This window comes from Seriola dumerili, unplaced genomic scaffold (assembly GCF_002260705.1).
Source record: "Seriola dumerili isolate Sdu_G_001 unplaced genomic scaffold, Sdu_1.0 BDQW01000177.1, whole genome shotgun sequence".
Classification (NCBI taxonomy): domain Eukaryota; kingdom Metazoa; phylum Chordata; class Actinopteri; order Carangiformes; family Carangidae; genus Seriola; species Seriola dumerili.
Genome location: NW_019174432.1, coordinates 551,128 through 568,607, shown reverse-complemented (window position 1 = coordinate 568,607; position 17,480 = coordinate 551,128). Strand labels below are relative to the sequence as shown.

The following is a 17,480-nucleotide window of genomic DNA, read 5'->3' as shown; positions in this document are numbered from 1 at the left end:
TAAATAGTAATAAACCCACCCAAAACCTAGTTTGCTCTAGGCTTACTTGATGTGCATATTGACCTATAACCTGACCCAGTGTTTTGTTTGGAGCTAAATTTAACATTTCTATATCAAACCGGTGTATGCTGCATGTTTTTGAAGAACTAAATCAAATTTTGGTACTGGCACTGTACTGATGCAGTGGTACTGGCTTGATGGAAATATTTCCCCAACTTTTAAGAGGATGTAAAGAACATTTTGTCAGTTTTTCAAAAAACCTGAAAAAACAAATTTCCTAAATTTGCAGAGTAGCGCTGAAGGGAAAAACTTCTGTAGGCTACGGCTAACAAATTCGCCCAAAATGTACACTTTGTATTAACTTAACTTCGTGCAGCAGGTGATTAACATTATTTTAATTCATGAAAGTGTTAACACGTAACACGTAAATTAACGTTTTCACCGAAAATGTTACAGATATTTGTTCATACAACTCTTCTCCATAATGTCTGGAGGTCGTGGTTTACTCAAAATCCAGGTGACGTGTTATTAACTCACCTGTTGCTGGTGTTGTCGCCTCGCGCCCTACAGATGTCGCCTCGCGACGAACAGCACGAGCACGGTGAGGTGTAATGCAGTGCACAGGAAGCTCTTCAGGTGGCCTCGCCCGGCTACAGCCACCGCTCCTCTGTCCCCGCAGCTGTAGCCGCCGTCTGTCTCCCCGGCCGTCCAGCCCTTCTCCAGCTGGTCCCCGATCCTCCGCAGGCGCGACGCTAGCAGCTGAGCCACTGAGCACGGTGAGGGTCTGCGGGCACTGCAGGTGGAGTCACCGGGCAGGAGCAGAGGCTGGTCTATCGGCAGCCAGCACATCTTCTCAGACAGAGCAACAACTCTTCTCTCTTTAAGTCTTAGAAATATATTGCCCTCCTTCTCCTCTCTCATCAAACCTTAACTGTGTTTGTATCCCCCCCCCTTTCTCTCCCTTTCTCCCTCTCTCCTTACTGTATTATTCATTACAGTGTCACATGATGTGGGGTTTACATCATCTTTTCCCAAAAGAGCGATGCAATGGTTAACTCTTGAATCACACTTTGTCTGGTTTTATCTTTTGTTACATGGTGTTCTTGGACATTGTGTTCTCGTTTCTTACTTTTTTGCTGTAAAAGGTGCGTTTTTTTTAAATTATTTTCCAATATGACCACCCCACCGGCTTAAAATGTGAAATATATGTATTTATTTGGCCACAAAAACACATATCAACAATTGACAATTGCCGCGTCTATAATAAAACTGCGGAATAGAAAAAACGCGGAACTTGTAGCACAGCACCTTGTCTCGCATCGGACTGTTTATGCAGAAACACATGGGTTTATTTTTCGGGAGTGCAGGGCCATGGCTCTCTTTACCTGACCTGTGTAACTTATAAACTTCTACGACACAGCTTTATATCTGTGTAAAGGTGTGTTTTGTCAACGATGATTGAGAAATATGGCCGATGACGAGCTCGATGCGTTCAGGGAGAGTTGGAAACGAGAGTTAACGTGTAAAAAAGATGAGCAGCGACCTGCCGGTGCTGCTCCCCCTTCCTGGGATGTTCCTGGTCAATCAGGCCCGAGAGACTCGAAAAATAGGTATTTTGAAGACTTGAAAAATCTAACCAAAGCCTGTAGTCCTTTAAAAGCAGAAGAGGATGGCTGCACTGAGGATGAAGGATGTGCAGGTGTAGAGGGAGGAAAAGCTGCAGAAGAGACGGAGGATCAGCCTGAGTATGTGTCCATTGCACGTAGTTTGCTGGATGGGAGGACCAGTCCCCTGTTGGACAGGATTCAGGAGGAGAGAACAAGGAGAAAGAGGCAGTATCACAACAGGACAAATGACTGCAGCACATCCCTGCAGCAGCAACTACAGCCTCAGAGAAAGGTCAAGAGAGACAAGGAGTTGGTGGATCAACTCATTCAGGATCTGGTATGAGGAGGATGATGGTGGTGATGATGATGATGGTGGTTGACCAGAATCAGCTTAGTGTATAATGTCTACTGCAATTTTGTCTTTTTTGCAGAATGAAGTCAATGACATTCCCTTCTTTGATATCGAGTTGCCGTACGAGTTAGCCCTGAAGATCTTCCAGTATCTCGACTGCACTGAGCTGGGCCGATGTGCACAGGTAGGCTGCCATTGTCAAACTATTCCTGGCAAGAATGTATGTGTGTATAATGATATTCTGATGATAGGGATGGATAAAAACAAGTCCTTGCCACCACAGGTTTAAATCAGCTTCTTTGGACCAGATCCCATAGAGGTATCGAGATGAATCTGAGGGCTTGTGACACTGATTTGGGTATGGTTTTATGGGACTCGGCCTACAGCTTGGGAGACCTGGAGCCAGAGTTTTCAACTAGACACTGACAAAAGATCTTTTTCTGCAGATGAAACAACAAATTAGAATTAATAAGAAGCAACTAACTTTAACTCTAACTTTAACTTTTTTTGTCTCGTCCCATTTGGTTTGTGTAACATGATCACACTGTGCGCACCTTGCTGATATCTTGTTTTAGCATTCTTGGTAGTGTGGTGGTTTTTTCGTGGAACTCAGCAAACTTCAGGTTTTAAAGCTGCACCTCTTACAACTAAACCAGGTCCCCAGTCTGACAGTTTGAGATACCACAGAAACCCTCTAAATAGGTGAATTAAAATCATCCATAGACAAGGATTCATTTAGCACACAGAGATTCTGAGAATTCAAGTCAAGCAAATATCCTACATAAAAAAAATCACCCCCAGACAGAGGAAAAACGATCCTTATATGCTAACATGTGGAGGGGTACATCCGTGGGACTGTTGCTAGGGCCATCTGGTTTCAGTACAAAGAAGGATTATATTTTTAATTTATATATTTTGCTCAGTCTCCTCCGCTCCCTTCCTGAGCCACACCAGGTCGCGATGACCTAGACAAGACGTTGTTACTAAACTGAGAGGTCAGGCGTCGTAGTATTATGTCTTTCAAATCCTCGCTCATCCTGATGCACTTATGGTATCTCAGGAAAGTCACCTGCTTATTACATAACTTGGTTTTAAAGAATTCAAGCAAACTTGAACAAACGTTACCTTTGGTGAGTACATTGCTTAGCCGTCACCAGAAGGCCTGAGCGTCCTCTGGCGTCTGAGGTTTTAGACCTCAGCTGGCACCGGCACAGATCAGCCGTTGCTAGAGATGAAACCCCCTTATGCCGCATCTGCTTCGTCATCAGCTGTCACATAATTGTCATTGTGGAACTTACATATGCTCGAGTGATTTTTCTTCTTTTCTATACACACTGTGTATTATGAATATATTATGAGTAAGCATTATGGGTGATAACATATCCCTCTCTCCCACCTGCCAACTAAGGATATCGCAGTGTGTGAGCGTGTCCAGATGCACATTAGCCACAATGTCTAACCATGTTGTAAGAACTCAGATTTACTATCCCCCCGGTATTGTTAGGTTTCCACTTAGTTTCCTGTTTCCTCAAAGGTTTTCCCATTTTTTTCACACTTACAGACCCCTTCCTCAGTTGGGCTAGTTGGGGGCATCAAAAAAACATACATGATATGACACATTGAGTATGAGGTTGTATAGTTACACAGCTGCTATTGATACAGAATACAATGAACATCAGAGTATATATATAATTTCTCAGCAGAAGCCATTTACAACCAATGCATGTGACTTAATTTGGTATAGATGAATAAATTACATTCTGTGCGACAGATCTACAGCATTTGGCAGCTTGCCGGGCTCGTAGAGCACAAACAAATGCAGTGATGCAAGCTTGTAATGTATGCTGACTCAATCCACGGTTACACTGTCCAATGTCCCTCCCAGGTGAGCCGGGCATGGAGAGTTCTTGCAGAGGACAGTGTGCTGTGGTTCAAGATGTGCACGAGGGAGGGTTATCACCAGGATGCCAGTGTGTCCGACTCCCCCTGCTGGAAGAGCACGCTGCGAGACTGCAGGAACTCGGCCAAAACTGTGAGCTCCAACTGGAAGGTAGGCTTGAGGTGTTCGAGTCCAGTGAGACCGTCGCTTTATTACCCAAATGCAATACCTTCCCAGAATTGTGTCTGCTCATATTAGTGCATAATTCACCTCACATCAACCACACGGTAGAGTAGAATTGAAGGTGCACCGTGGATTGAACTGGATGTATCTGTGGTTCTCGGTGTGATACAACACAATACAATACAATAAACAAAAAATGGGATTTTAACATAATGGCAGGCAATGATGGGAAAGTTCTCTTCTGGGTTTAATTGGAAAAGGAGAAAATAACAATAATAAAAGTGACAAACAGTTAAATTAGAGTTTAAATTACAAATATTACCATAATGTCTTTACAATATATTGGACAAAGTTTTCAGCTAAGTAATATTTCTTGTCTAGAATCGAGTGGGATCCATCAGCCAGCTGCAGTTCGAGCTGGGGAAAGTGCTGTGTGACGTCAGCTCCTGTGACAACTTTGTCTTGGCCGGGTGAGTTTTAGGTCACTTCTTACATCAGATGTGTTTTAATGATAACTGAAACTTTTTTCTGCTCATGTACTCTAAATGAATCTGCCTTGTTTTCTGTGTCACTCTTTATAATCCCACGTAAATATTGGCATGTGAAGATCCCTTGGTTATAAATCTTCTGATTTATGACTGGGAATCTTATCTAACAGCAAAGGATGAAATGACACAGAGAGATCATGGCTCAGTGTCATACGTTACATTTTAAATAAAGATGGAAAGATGTTTTCCAGTTGTAACTATTTTTTGTATTTTACTTATAGATTTTTGTGCAAAGTGTAGAGTATTAATACCTTCAATGAAAAAAGTAATGCATATATTTGAGATATGAGTCACATATAAGCAACCTGAATAACAAAGAATGTTAGGATAGTGCAGCATTTGTGAACATGGCCGGAGTAACAGTTTACTTGGTTACTAACCCTAATTTAAACATCCTCATATGAACTGATTTCAGATTCTGGGGACAGTTTTAAGGCTGTAAGTAAATGGCAACATTTTTAGGCAGCAGTTGAGGCATGTGACGGTTCACAGTGGTAAAGAAATGACAGCTGCAACCTCCAGCATTGACAAAATTTACCTGAGCTCGTGGTCCAGGCCATGGTTATCTCTCTCTCTCTCTAGGTCATCTTATTGCCTTGACTACTACAATGCCCCTCTGGGCAATGCCCCTTCATGCACAGTGAAACCTTTGCAGATGGTCCAGAATGCAGCAGCCCATCTGGTCCTCGTTTAGCGCAAAAAGGTCACATGTCACTCTGCCACTCATCGACCTACACTGGCTACCCGTGGCCCGCCCGAATCAAATTCAAGTCACTAATGCTGCCGTCAGAGTGACTTCTGGTTCTGCTCCCATCTACTTGAACTCAGTCACGCCGCCTTATGCTCCTTCTTGGCTGCTGCGTTCCTCCAAGGAATGTCGTCTGTCATTGCCATCCCTGCACACAAGACAGTCTCAGTCCAGACTGTTCTCGTCTGTGGTTCACCGATGGTGGAACAAGCTACTGAACGCTATCAGAGCAGGGGCGTCCATGTCTATCTTCAAGGATCTCTTGAAGACTCGTCTCTTCTGAGAACACCTCCTCTCCTAACACCTCTAACACCTGTCTAACTAGCACTTACTATGCAATTTGGGTGCTCTTCTTTACCTGATCTCCTTGAACTTACTGAATAGATGTAGTACTTAGTCCTGACACCAAGGTCTCCTTAAAAGCCAAATGAGTAAATATAAATGTAAATGTAATTTCAGCTCATTGATGCATATTTTTACACTCCTACTAATGGCGGTAGTTAGTGAAGAGTCCATGAAGAGCAGCTTAACTAAACTAAACCTGCTCTGAAATAACCAAAAGCTGTGGCAGTGATAGATTGTCTGGGCCCACAGGAGCCTGATAGACTGCCCACGAGGAGATGTGCAGCATCTCCAGGGAGTGATGTGATTAGATTCCCATTAGTCCTGCTGTGTCTCATTGGAGATTGTTTGTATATTTTCAGGTTAGGGCACATGTAGGAGACACACTGTACAAAAACAGTCTCCACAAAAGAAAACTGCTTTTTCAAAATGTGAATATACTCTTAAATTCTTTTTCTTGATATTGTAGCTGTTAACAAATTCACAACATCAATACTTTACCCATTATTGGTGCTTAAAGGGTAATTCAGCTAAGTGAAAGTACTTGAATTTTTTTAACTAGAAAATAATCAATAGCAGTTAAGAGTAATCGAGAGTGATTCAATTGCATCCACAAAATCTTATTAGAAAATCACTAGAATGAGATTTGGCACTTAGAAGGCAACATGAGTCTCATTAATCCAACGACTCCTGGACACACACGGTGTCATAAAGGTCTGTCGAGGCTTCTGTGAAGACTGCAGTGATCTGTGCACAAAGTTTCCTGCGCATAAAAGTTTTGAAATCACTTGGATTCAGCATCATCGTCCTGTTGCTAGTTGGCCTTGAGGTGATGTACTAATTAAGTGAAAGTGCGTATTCCTATTGTTTACTTCCTGCCAAACCCCTGCGATGCCAATCTCTCTCACACACACACACACACACACACACACACACACACACACACACACACACACACANAGCTAGATAAAAGTGAGGTGATCAGAAGAATCATTAGGAATCATTCTCTGGGGAACATTTATAAACTCAATTGTCTTATTATTGGTCTTCCCAATAAATCTGAAAATAAATACAACTGCATCTTATATAAAAACAATTCTGGGTAAAGATGGGTTGAGTTGTTCTGGGAAAAAACGTACAACCCACATATTGCATTCTTCACAGGAATTAGTAATTCGTTTCCTGGGTTGGAAAGAAATTTGGGCTTGGATTACTTTTAAACACAGTACGTTGTAGGGTGTCAAATGAGCAGTGATACTTTTAAAATAAGAATAAATGTCAAAATTACAAATCACCTTGACTAAGGGACGTGTGGAAGGAGGGGGACAGGAAGGGGACAGGAAACCCACAGTTGGGGTCACAGCAAAGTCACATACTGATCGGTTACATAAATTTTAACTTAAAAAAACTTCTGGAAAAAAAACCCCTAGACATACAGTATGAGTCAGTTTTGAGTCTGTCACGATATCGTATGGGAAGCTGAAATAGTGAAACTAAGTGGAACTTGGCTGAATGAATCTCTGACTGTTGCAATGGCATGTTATTTTCTCTTTGACGTCATCACTGTCATGCATTCTGTTATGTGTGTTGACAATTGTAGTGTCTTGTAGCTTCTTTTAATAAAAAAGTGACTCACCGGATGTAGTTGTGGATGATGAAATTGTTCAGCTGAACTGGCTGAACAGTTTCCTGGGTGTGAGTGCTGAGGTGCAGCACTTGCGTGTTTTCCACGATGGCCATAGGTCACACTGGTCAGTGGTTGATTCACTGTTGTCCCGTCTTGTGTCACACTGGGCAACAGATAAATAAAGTTTAGGGAAATGGACTTTGTGATGGCTTCAGTTTTACTTTGGTGATCCCCTGACTTTTCATCTAACCCCATGATCATGTCTAAAGTGTCTAATACACACCTGCAAAACCAAGGACATTCCCATCAGCCTCAGCTGCACATGTTAGCATACTAAACTGAGACGGTGAACATGGGTAACATTATATCTGTTATACTTGGTATGTTATGATTTGCAGTGTGAACATGCTAGGATACTGACAGTAGCTTTTTGCTCAAAGCACCATTGGGCGTCAGCACAACCTCACAGAGCAGCTAGCACAGCTGTAGACTCCTTAATCCTGTTCTCATAAAGACTTTATTCTTTATTGTTTTGCAGTCCTTTGACATCTGTGGACGTGTATCTGCCATATGCAAGGCCATGGTCATCCTTTGCAGCTCCCAGGTCAGATTCAGACTAATTTTACACACACACACAAACGTATGCACAATTTGCATTTTTGCATCGAGAGTTCAGAATAAATCTAGAAGAGTTTAATCCTCCAACTGCCTCTCCCTGTAATTTCACCCAGAGTTATGGAGTGAGGGCCGGCAGCCAGCAGTGCAGCGAGGCGGGCGACATCTGTGCTATTTGTCAGGCAGACTTCAGAGATCCCATAGCCCTCCTTTGTCAGGTAAGGACTCAGTTAACTAGTAGGGTGAGGTTACAAATTTAAAGAGGAACTAGGCTGAAAAGTAGCGTTTTTCTGTTGAACCTCTGACCACATCCAGCATCACTGATGGGTGTGTTTAGGTGTGGTCAGAAGGGTGATGTGTTGCACTTGTGCACCTGTTGCACTTCTGCCGTAATTTACACTTCACAGTGATGTCACGGTGTAGTGACACACCCTGAAGTAAATTTAGGGTCACTGCAGCAAGGTGAGAAGTTAATCCACTGGAAAATAGTAAAAAGTATTTTCAAGTTCCTCTTTAGGTTCTTGAAATGAGAAAGAAACCACCTGTTTAAGCAACAGTTTACTTGTGTTTTCCTTTGCATACTCCCATGGTTATCATTTGATGACATATAAGTGGTCCTTGAAGGGAGGTCAGAGGTCAGTATCAGCTACTGAACAGTGCTTGCGGATCTTTAATTGTCTCTGATGTTCATACTCAGTCATTTCAGTAAATCTAAGCCTTGAATGCCAAATGCAAGAATTCTTTGCCACATTTTTTCTTCTTTGTCGAGAAAATGAAACATGTGCCTCTACACTGTGTTCTGCAGCACGTGTTCTGTGAGGAGTGCCTGTGTTTGTGGTTCGACCGGGAGAGAACGTGTCCGCTGTGTCGCTCGACTGTCATTGAGACCCTGCGATGCTGGAAGGACGGCACCACCTCAGCTCACTTCCAGATCTATTAAGCTATGACAGCGTATATCGTATACACACACAAAAGTGCATTTGTGCTGTAATGCAAGTGAGACAATGGTGTGTCATATTTCTTTGTTTATCTTAGTGAAGTAATTCTTTAAACCAGGTTTAAGCATAATTGCAGTAACACACATTTGTAGGGGGCTTTTGATTTTAGAGGAATTTTGAAAATACCAGAATAATCAAATTATTAAGTGGAGCATGTGAAGCTGGTGGTAGCAGCCATGGGCATAGACATGAAGCTGCACTATTGTCTGTTTTACAGTTGGACTGTTGTCATACAGCAATAGTCCCAATTATTTTGTACATGTTGACTTAGACACTGTTGTAAACTGTGAACATTTATTTTACACTAGACATTATAAAAGAATGTTGCTTTAATTTAATGTGGTGGTAATGTAAATAGTCACAGCATTTCACACTTCTTCTGTATTCTTTATGGTTTGGCATTTCTGTATAGTGTCTGTTATTACTCATTTACAAAATACTACAATATACTTAATTTTTGTTTGGTATTTAGTTTAAAAGTTTGCAATGCTTATTTTTAATCAAGCAAAATGAAATGTCTCACAGAATGGATTGTAGGTAGAAAATCACTTCAAACATTTGTTCTTGGTGAGCAAACAATTGGGTTATTTAGATACTGAATTGAATGGTGTGTGACTTTGAATTATCTGGACTGTAACATGACATAGCATAATTGTTTGTGGTGCCATCCTCGCACCATAATCTTAACATTTCGATGCAGAAGGTGTGGTGCAGATGATAAGGTCAGTAGTATGTGACTTTCTTCTTTCTTTTCAGACATGAGTTGGAGCTCTCTGTAAGTATTGTTAATATGAGTAATTTCCTCTAGAAGAATTCATTGTTGGGTTGCATAATGTCAAGAGGTTTTCAGTTTTTAATGAAAGCACTTTATCCCACTATATCAAGTATTTGTTGTCTAATTGTAGTGACACCTTCAGAGAATTTGTTTTAGAAAGATTTTTATTATTTTAACTGCTAAAAATCCATAAGAAATATTTAGGAAGTATAAATAGCAAACACTTTATAAAAGACAGTTAATGTAATTCTGCTCACATTACACGTTATATGAGAGAAAGCTTATTTCCATAAATCACAGACAGCATTAACAGCATAGGTTCCTATGCACAGGTCCTGTATCTTGTTCATGATAAAAAAAGCCACTTAACACTGCCCCCAACAGATAATGCTAAAGCACAGGAGAATGTATCTAAACACTGTAGAAAACATCTATAAAAACACCCATCCTCTCATTTACATGTTTGTTCTTACAGAATAGCTTATTTAAAAAAAAAAAAAAAAGGTACAGTGTATTATGAAGCTCAGAAACAGGTGTATTTCGGTGCATCTTTCAGGATTGCTACACTAATTTTAGCCTAGATGCATTTGAAGGTCTAACCAGTTTAAACCCTTTGTCATTAATGCACTCATACACCGTGGGAGGTGAACATTCAGAGCCGTCCTATTAGTTAGCTTTCCCCTCCGCTCTACCAGGGGAGGATGACATCACTGTTTTGAAACTGGGATGACAGAATCGGAGAGTCACGCAGGGGCAGGACGTGCAACTGACTGACTGCAGGGCTGCTAGGGGTTCAGTGTGTCAGCTCGTTCTGAAGCTCCTGTAGTGCATCCACATCGGGCGTGAGAAAGTCTTCGTGGAGTTAAGTCAGACACAAACTTCCGACCTTCAAACACACATTTAACCCCGCTTCCTCCTCCTTCCCCTCCTCCGCCGGTCTTTCTGCACAGCTTTTCCTGGACCGCATCCTCCGACTCTCCCGCATCCCCTTAGTGCAAATGATGTGAGCCCGTTCCTCGTGCGTGGTCCTAAACAGATACAATACAAGCACTTAATTGAAAGAAAATCCGTAAAACAAATGTTTGTAAAGTTAAATCCGTAACGCTGTAAACGACAGCATTAATTTCATGTTATTACTGTGCATTGTGCATGTTCTGAACATAGATATTTTTTAATGCTTTCAACCAGGAAAATGCAAAACCTTTTCCCAACAGAAATCTGAAATTTCAGCAATTACTAGAAAAACATACAAATCTGGGATATTTTATGATATATAGTGCACTGATTATAAAACAAATGAGTAACGAATGAACCTCTACTTTGCCAATTTAAAACATTAATTATAAGCTACTTAGGAGACATTCCTTAAATATAAATAGTAATAAACCCACCCAAAACCTAGTTTGCTCTAGGCTTACTTGATGTGCATATTGACCTATAACCTGACCCAGTGTTTTGTTTGGAGCTAAATTTAACATTTCTATATCAAACCGGTGTATGCTGCATGTTTTTGAAGAACTAAATCAAATTTTGGTACTGGCACTGTACTGATGCAGTGGTACTGGCTTGATGGAAATATTTCCCCAACTTTTAAGAGGATGTAAAGAACATTTTGTCAGTTTTTCAAAAAACCTGAAAAAACAAATTTCCTAAATTTGCAGAGTAGCGCTGAAGGGAAAAACTTCTGTAGGCTACGGCTAACAAATTCGCCCAAAATGTACACTTTGTATTAACTTAACTTCGTGCAGCAGGTGATTAACATTATTTTAATTCATGAAAGTGTTAACACGTAACACGTAAATTAACGTTTTCACCGAAAATGTTACAGATATTTGTTCATACAACTCTTCTCCATAATGTCTGGAGGTCGTGGTTTACTCAAAATCCAGGTGACGTGTTATTAACTCACCTGTTGCTGGTGTTGTCGCCTCGCGCCCTACAGATGTCGCCTCGCGACGAACAGCACGAGCACGGTGAGGTGTAATGCAGTGCACAGGAAGCTCTTCAGGTGGCCTCGCCCGGCTACAGCCACCGCTCCTCTGTCCCCGCAGCTGTAGCCGCCGTCTGTCTCCCCGGCCGTCCAGCCCTTCTCCAGCTGGTCCCCGATCCTCCGCAGGCGCGACGCTAGCAGCTGAGCCACTGAGCACGGTGAGGGTCTGCGGGCACTGCAGGTGGAGTCACCGGGCAGGAGCAGAGGCTGGTCTATCGGCAGCCAGCACATCTTCTCAGACAGAGCAACAACTCTTCTCTCTTTAAGTCTTAGAAATATATTGCCCTCCTTCTCCTCTCTCATCAAACCTTAACTGTGTTTGTATCCCCCCCCCTTTCTCTCCCTTTCTCCCTCTCTCCTTACTGTATTATTCATTACAGTGTCACATGATGTGGGGTTTACATCATCTTTTCCCAAAAGAGCGATGCAATGGTTAACTCTTGAATCACACTTTGTCTGGTTTTATCTTTTGTTACATGGTGTTCTTGGACATTGTGTTCTCGTTTCTTACTTTTTTGCTGTAAAAGGTGCGTTTTTTTTAAATTATTTTCCAATATGACCACCCCACCGGCTTAAAATGTGAAATATATGTATTTATTTGGCCACAAAAACACATATCAACAATTGACAATTGCCGCGTCTATAATAAAACTGCGGAATAGAAAAAACGCGGAACTTGTAGCACAGCACCTTGTCTCGCATCGGACTGTTTATGCAGAAACACATGGGTTTATTTTTCGGGAGTGCAGGGCCATGGCTCTCTTTACCTGACCTGTGTAACTTATAAACTTCTACGACACAGCTTTATATCTGTGTAAAGGTGTGTTTTGTCAACGATGATTGAGAAATATGGCCGATGACGAGCTCGATGCGTTCAGGGAGAGTTGGAAACGAGAGTTAACGTGTAAAAAAGATGAGCAGCGACCTGCCGGTGCTGCTCCCCCTTCCTGGGATGTTCCTGGTCAATCAGGCCCGAGAGACTCGAAAAATAGGTATTTTGAAGACTTGAAAAATCTAACCAAAGCCTGTAGTCCTTTAAAAGCAGAAGAGGATGGCTGCACTGAGGATGAAGGATGTGCAGGTGTAGAGGGAGGAAAAGCTGCAGAAGAGACGGAGGATCAGCCTGAGTATGTGTCCATTGCACGTAGTTTGCTGGATGGGAGGACCAGTCCCCTGTTGGACAGGATTCAGGAGGAGAGAACAAGGAGAAAGAGGCAGTATCACAACAGGACAAATGACTGCAGCACATCCCTGCAGCAGCAACTACAGCCTCAGAGAAAGGTCAAGAGAGACAAGGAGTTGGTGGATCAACTCATTCAGGATCTGGTATGAGGAGGATGATGGTGGTGATGATGATGATGGTGGTTGACCAGAATCAGCTTAGTGTATAATGTCTACTGCAATTTTGTCTTTTTTGCAGAATGAAGTCAATGACATTCCCTTCTTTGATATCGAGTTGCCGTACGAGTTAGCCCTGAAGATCTTCCAGTATCTCGACTGCACTGAGCTGGGCCGATGTGCACAGGTAGGCTGCCATTGTCAAACTATTCCTGGCAAGAATGTATGTGTGTATAATGATATTCTGATGATAGGGATGGATAAAAACAAGTCCTTGCCACCACAGGTTTAAATCAGCTTCTTTGGACCAGATCCCATAGAGGTATCGAGATGAATCTGAGGGCTTGTGACACTGATTTGGGTATGGTTTTATGGGACTCGGCCTACAGCTTGGGAGACCTGGAGCCAGAGTTTTCAACTAGACACTGACAAAAGATCTTTTTCTGCAGATGAAACAACAAATTAGAATTAATAAGAAGCAACTAACTTTAACTCTAACTTTAACTTTTTTTGTCTCGTCCCATTTGGTTTGTGTAACATGATCACACTGTGCGCACCTTGCTGATATCTTGTTTTAGCATTCTTGGTAGTGTGGTGGTTTTTTCGTGGAACTCAGCAAACTTCAGGTTTTAAAGCTGCACCTCTTACAACTAAACCAGGTCCCCAGTCTGACAGTTTGAGATACCACAGAAACCCTCTAAATAGGTGAATTAAAATCATCCATAGACAAGGATTCATTTAGCACACAGAGATTCTGAGAATTCAAGTCAAGCAAATATCCTACATAAAAAAAATCACCCCCAGACAGAGGAAAAACGATCCTTATATGCTAACATGTGGAGGGGTACATCCGTGGGACTGTTGCTAGGGCCATCTGGTTTCAGTACAAAGAAGGATTATATTTTTAATTTATATATTTTGCTCAGTCTCCTCCGCTCCCTTCCTGAGCCACACCAGGTCGCGATGACCTAGACAAGACGTTGTTACTAAACTGAGAGGTCAGGCGTCGTAGTATTATGTCTTTCAAATCCTCGCTCATCCTGATGCACTTATGGTATCTCAGGAAAGTCACCTGCTTATTACATAACTTGGTTTTAAAGAATTCAAGCAAACTTGAACAAACGTTACCTTTGGTGAGTACATTGCTTAGCCGTCACCAGAAGGCCTGAGCGTCCTCTGGCGTCTGAGGTTTTAGACCTCAGCTGGCACCGGCACAGATCAGCCGTTGCTAGAGATGAAACCCCCTTATGCCGCATCTGCTTCGTCATCAGCTGTCACATAATTGTCATTTTGGAACTTACATATGCTCGAGTGATTTTTCTTCTTTTCTATACACACTGTGTATTATGAATATATTATGAGTAAGCATTATGGGTGATAACATATCCCTCTCTCCCACCTGCCAACTAAGGATATCGCAGTGTGTGAGCGTGTCCAGATGCACATTAGCCACAATGTCTAACCATGTTGTAAGAACTCAGATTTACTATCCCCCCGGTATTGTTAGGTTTCCACTTAGTTTCCTGTTTCCTCAAAGGTTTTCCCATTTTTTTCACACTTACAGACCCCTTCCTCAGTTGGGCTAGTTGGGGGCATCAAAAAAACATACATGATATGACACATTGAGTATGAGGTTGTATAGTTACACAGCTGCTATTGATACAGAATACAATGAACATCAGAGTATATATATAATTTCTCAGCAGAAGCCATTTACAACCAATGCATGTGACTTAATTTGGTATAGATGAATAAATTACATTCTGCAGATCAGAAGCACAGCACATGGCAGCGGGCTGGGCTCAAACAAACAAATGCAGTGATGCAAGCTTGTAATGTATGCTGACTCAATCCACGGTTACACTGTCCAATGTCCCTCCCAGGTGAGCCGGGCATGGAGAGTTCTTGCAGAGGACAGTGTGCTGTGGTTCAAGATGTGCACGAGGGAGGGTTATCACCAGGATGCCAGTGTGTCCGACTCCCCCTGCTGGAAGAGCACGCTGCGAGACTGCAGGAACTCGGCCAAAACTGTGAGCTCCAACTGGAAGGTAGGCTTGAGGTGTTCGAGTCCAGTGAGACCGTCGCTTTATTACCCAAATGCAATACCTTCCCAGAATTGTGTCTGCTCATATTAGTGCATAATTCACCTCACATCAACCACACGGTAGAGTAGAATTGAAGGTGCACCGTGGATTGAACTGGATGTATCTGTGGTTCTCGGTGTGATACAACACAATACAATACAATAAACAAAAAATGGGATTTTAACATAATGGCAGGCAATGATGGGAAAGTTCTCTTCTGGGTTTAATTGGAAAAGGAGAAAATAACAATAATAAAAGTGACAAACAGTTAAATTAGAGTTTAAATTACAAATATTACCATAATGTCTTTACAATATATTGGACAAAGTTTTCAGCTAAGTAATATTTCTTGTTTAGAATCGAGTGGGATCCATCAGCCAGCTGCAGTTCGAGCTGGGGAAGGTGCTGTGTGACGTCAGTTCCTGTGACAACTTTGTCTTGGCCGGGTGAGTTTTAGGTCACTTCTTACATCAGATGTGTTTTAATGATAACTGAAACTTTTTTCTGCTCATGTACTCTAAATGAATCTGCCTTGTTTTCTGTGTCACTCTTTATAATCCCACGTAAATATCGGCATGTGAAGATCCCTTGGTTATAAATCTTCTGATTTGTGACTGGGAGTCTTATCTAACAGCAAAGGATGAGATGACACAGAGAGATCATGGCTCAGTGCCATACGTTACATTTTAAATAAAGATGGAAAGATGTTTTCCAGTTGTAACTATTTTTTGTATTTTACTTATAGATTTTTGTGCAAAGTGTAGAGTATTAATAAGTAGTAAGTAATGCATATATTTGAGATATGAGTCACATATAAGCAACCTGAATAACAAAGAATGTTAGGATAGTGCAGCATTTGTGAACATGGCCAGAGTAACAGTTTACTTGGTTACTAACCCTAATTTAAACATCCTCATATGAACTGATTTCAGATTCTGGGGACAGTTTTAAGGCTGTAAGTAAATGGCAACATTTTTAGGCAGCAGTTGAGGCATGTGACGGTTCACAGTGGTAAAGAAATGACAGCTGCAACCTCCAGCATTGACAAAATTTACCTGAGCTCGTGGTCCAGGCCATGGTTATCTCTCTCTCTCTCTAGGTCATCTTATTGCCTTGACTACTACAATGCCCCTCTGGGCAATGCCCCTTCATGCACAGTGAAACCTTTGCAGATGGTCCAGAATGCAGCAGCCCATCTGGTCCTCGTTTAGCGCAAAAAGGTCACATGTCACTCTGCTACTCATCGACCTACACTGGCTACCTGTGGCCCGCCCGAATCAAATTCAAGTCACTAATGCTGCCGTCAGAGTGACTTCTGGTTCTGCTCCCATCTACTTGAACTCAGTCACGCCGCCTTATGCTCCTTCTTGGCTGCTGCGTTCCTCCAAGGAATGTCGTCTGTCATTGCCATCCCTGCACACAAGACAGTCTCAGTCCAGACTGTTCTCGTCTGTGGTTCACCGATGGTGGAACAAGCTACTGAACGCTATCAGAGCAGGGGCGTCCATGTCTATCTTCAAGGATCTCTTGAAGACTCGTCTCTTCTGAGAACACCTCCTCTCCTAACACCTCTAACACCTGTCTAACTAGCACTTACTATGCAATTTGGGTGCTCTTCTTTACCTGATCTCCTTGAACTTACTGAATAGATGTAGTACTTAGTCCTGACACCAAGGTCTCCTTAAAAGCCAAATGAGTAAATATAAATGTAAATGTAATTTCAGCTCATTGATGCATATTTTTACACTCCTACTAATGGCGGTAGTTAGTGAAGAGTCCATGAAGAGCAGCTTAACTAAACTAAACCTGCTCTGAAATAACCAAAAGCTGTGGCAGTGATAGATTGTCTGGGCCCACAGGAGCCTGATAGACTGCCCACGAGGAGATGTGCAGCATCTCCAGGGAGTGATGTGATTAGATTCCCATTAGTCCTGCTGTGTCTCATTGGAGATTGTTTGTATATTTTCAGGTTAGGGCACATGTAGGAGACACACTGTACAAAAACAGTCTCCACAAAAGAAAACTGCTTTTTCAAAATGTGAATATACTCTTAAATTCTTTTTCTTGATATTGTAGCTGTTAACAAATTCACAACATCAATACTTTACCCATTATTGGTGCTTAAAGGGTAATTCAGCTAAGTGAAAGTACTTGAATTTTTTTAACTAGAAAATAATCAATAGCAGTTAAGAGTAATCGAGAGTGATTCAATTGCATCCACAAAATCTTATTAGAAAATCACTAGAATGAGATTTGGCACTTAGAAGGCAACATGAGTCTCATTAATCCAACGACTCCTGGACACACACGGTGTCATAAAGGTCTGTCGAGGCTTCTGTGAAGACTGCAGTGATCTGTGCACAAAGTTTCCTGCGCATAAAAGTTTTGAAATCA

At 41.9% G+C, this 17,480-nt stretch overlaps 2 protein-coding genes across 3 annotated transcripts in view; both read left to right on the top strand.

Moving 5' to 3' along the window:
- Nucleotides 1–1,353: 1,353 nt before the first annotated feature.
- fbxw8 (F-box and WD repeat domain containing 8) overlaps nt 1,354–17,480 on the top strand; it is a 36,576-nt gene continuing 20,449 nt past the window's right edge. Inside the window, exons 1-4 of one of the 2 annotated variants that reach the window (XM_022752759.1) lie at nt 1,354–1,944; nt 2,039–2,143; nt 3,845–4,009; nt 4,403–4,491. In XM_022752759.1, coding sequence (XP_022608480.1) covers nt 1,468–1,944; nt 2,039–2,143; nt 3,845–4,009; nt 4,403–4,491 — 836 coding nt within the window. In that variant the 5' untranslated portion in view covers nt 1,354–1,467. Of the gene's footprint in view, nt 1,945–2,038; nt 2,144–3,844; nt 4,010–4,402; nt 4,492–12,399; nt 12,991–13,084; nt 13,190–14,885; nt 15,051–15,443; nt 15,533–17,480 lie in introns of those variants that run through there. The other variant, XM_022752758.1, reaches the window with a different exon arrangement.
- On the top strand, nt 7,829–9,769 carry LOC111227323 (RING finger and transmembrane domain-containing protein 2-like). The gene is made up of 3 exons (XM_022752761.1): nt 7,829–7,890; nt 8,018–8,119; nt 8,707–9,769. Exons 1-3 carry the CDS (start codon nt 7,867–7,869, stop codon nt 8,839–8,841), a joined length of 261 nt encoding a protein of 86 aa, XP_022608482.1. The 5' UTR covers nt 7,829–7,866; the 3' UTR covers nt 8,842–9,769.

Excerpts from the sequence above, each read along its gene's own strand:
- LOC111227323 (XM_022752761.1), top strand. The coding sequence starts at position 7,867 with ATGGTCATCCTTTGCAGCTCCCAG. Across the intron at positions 7,891-8,017 it reads TCATCCTTTGCAGCTCCCAG|AGTTATGGAGTGAGGGCCGG; the intron begins GTCAGATTCAGA and ends AATTTCACCCAG. Across the intron at positions 8,120-8,706 it reads CCATAGCCCTCCTTTGTCAG|CACGTGTTCTGTGAGGAGTG; the intron begins GTAAGGACTCAG and ends TGTGTTCTGCAG.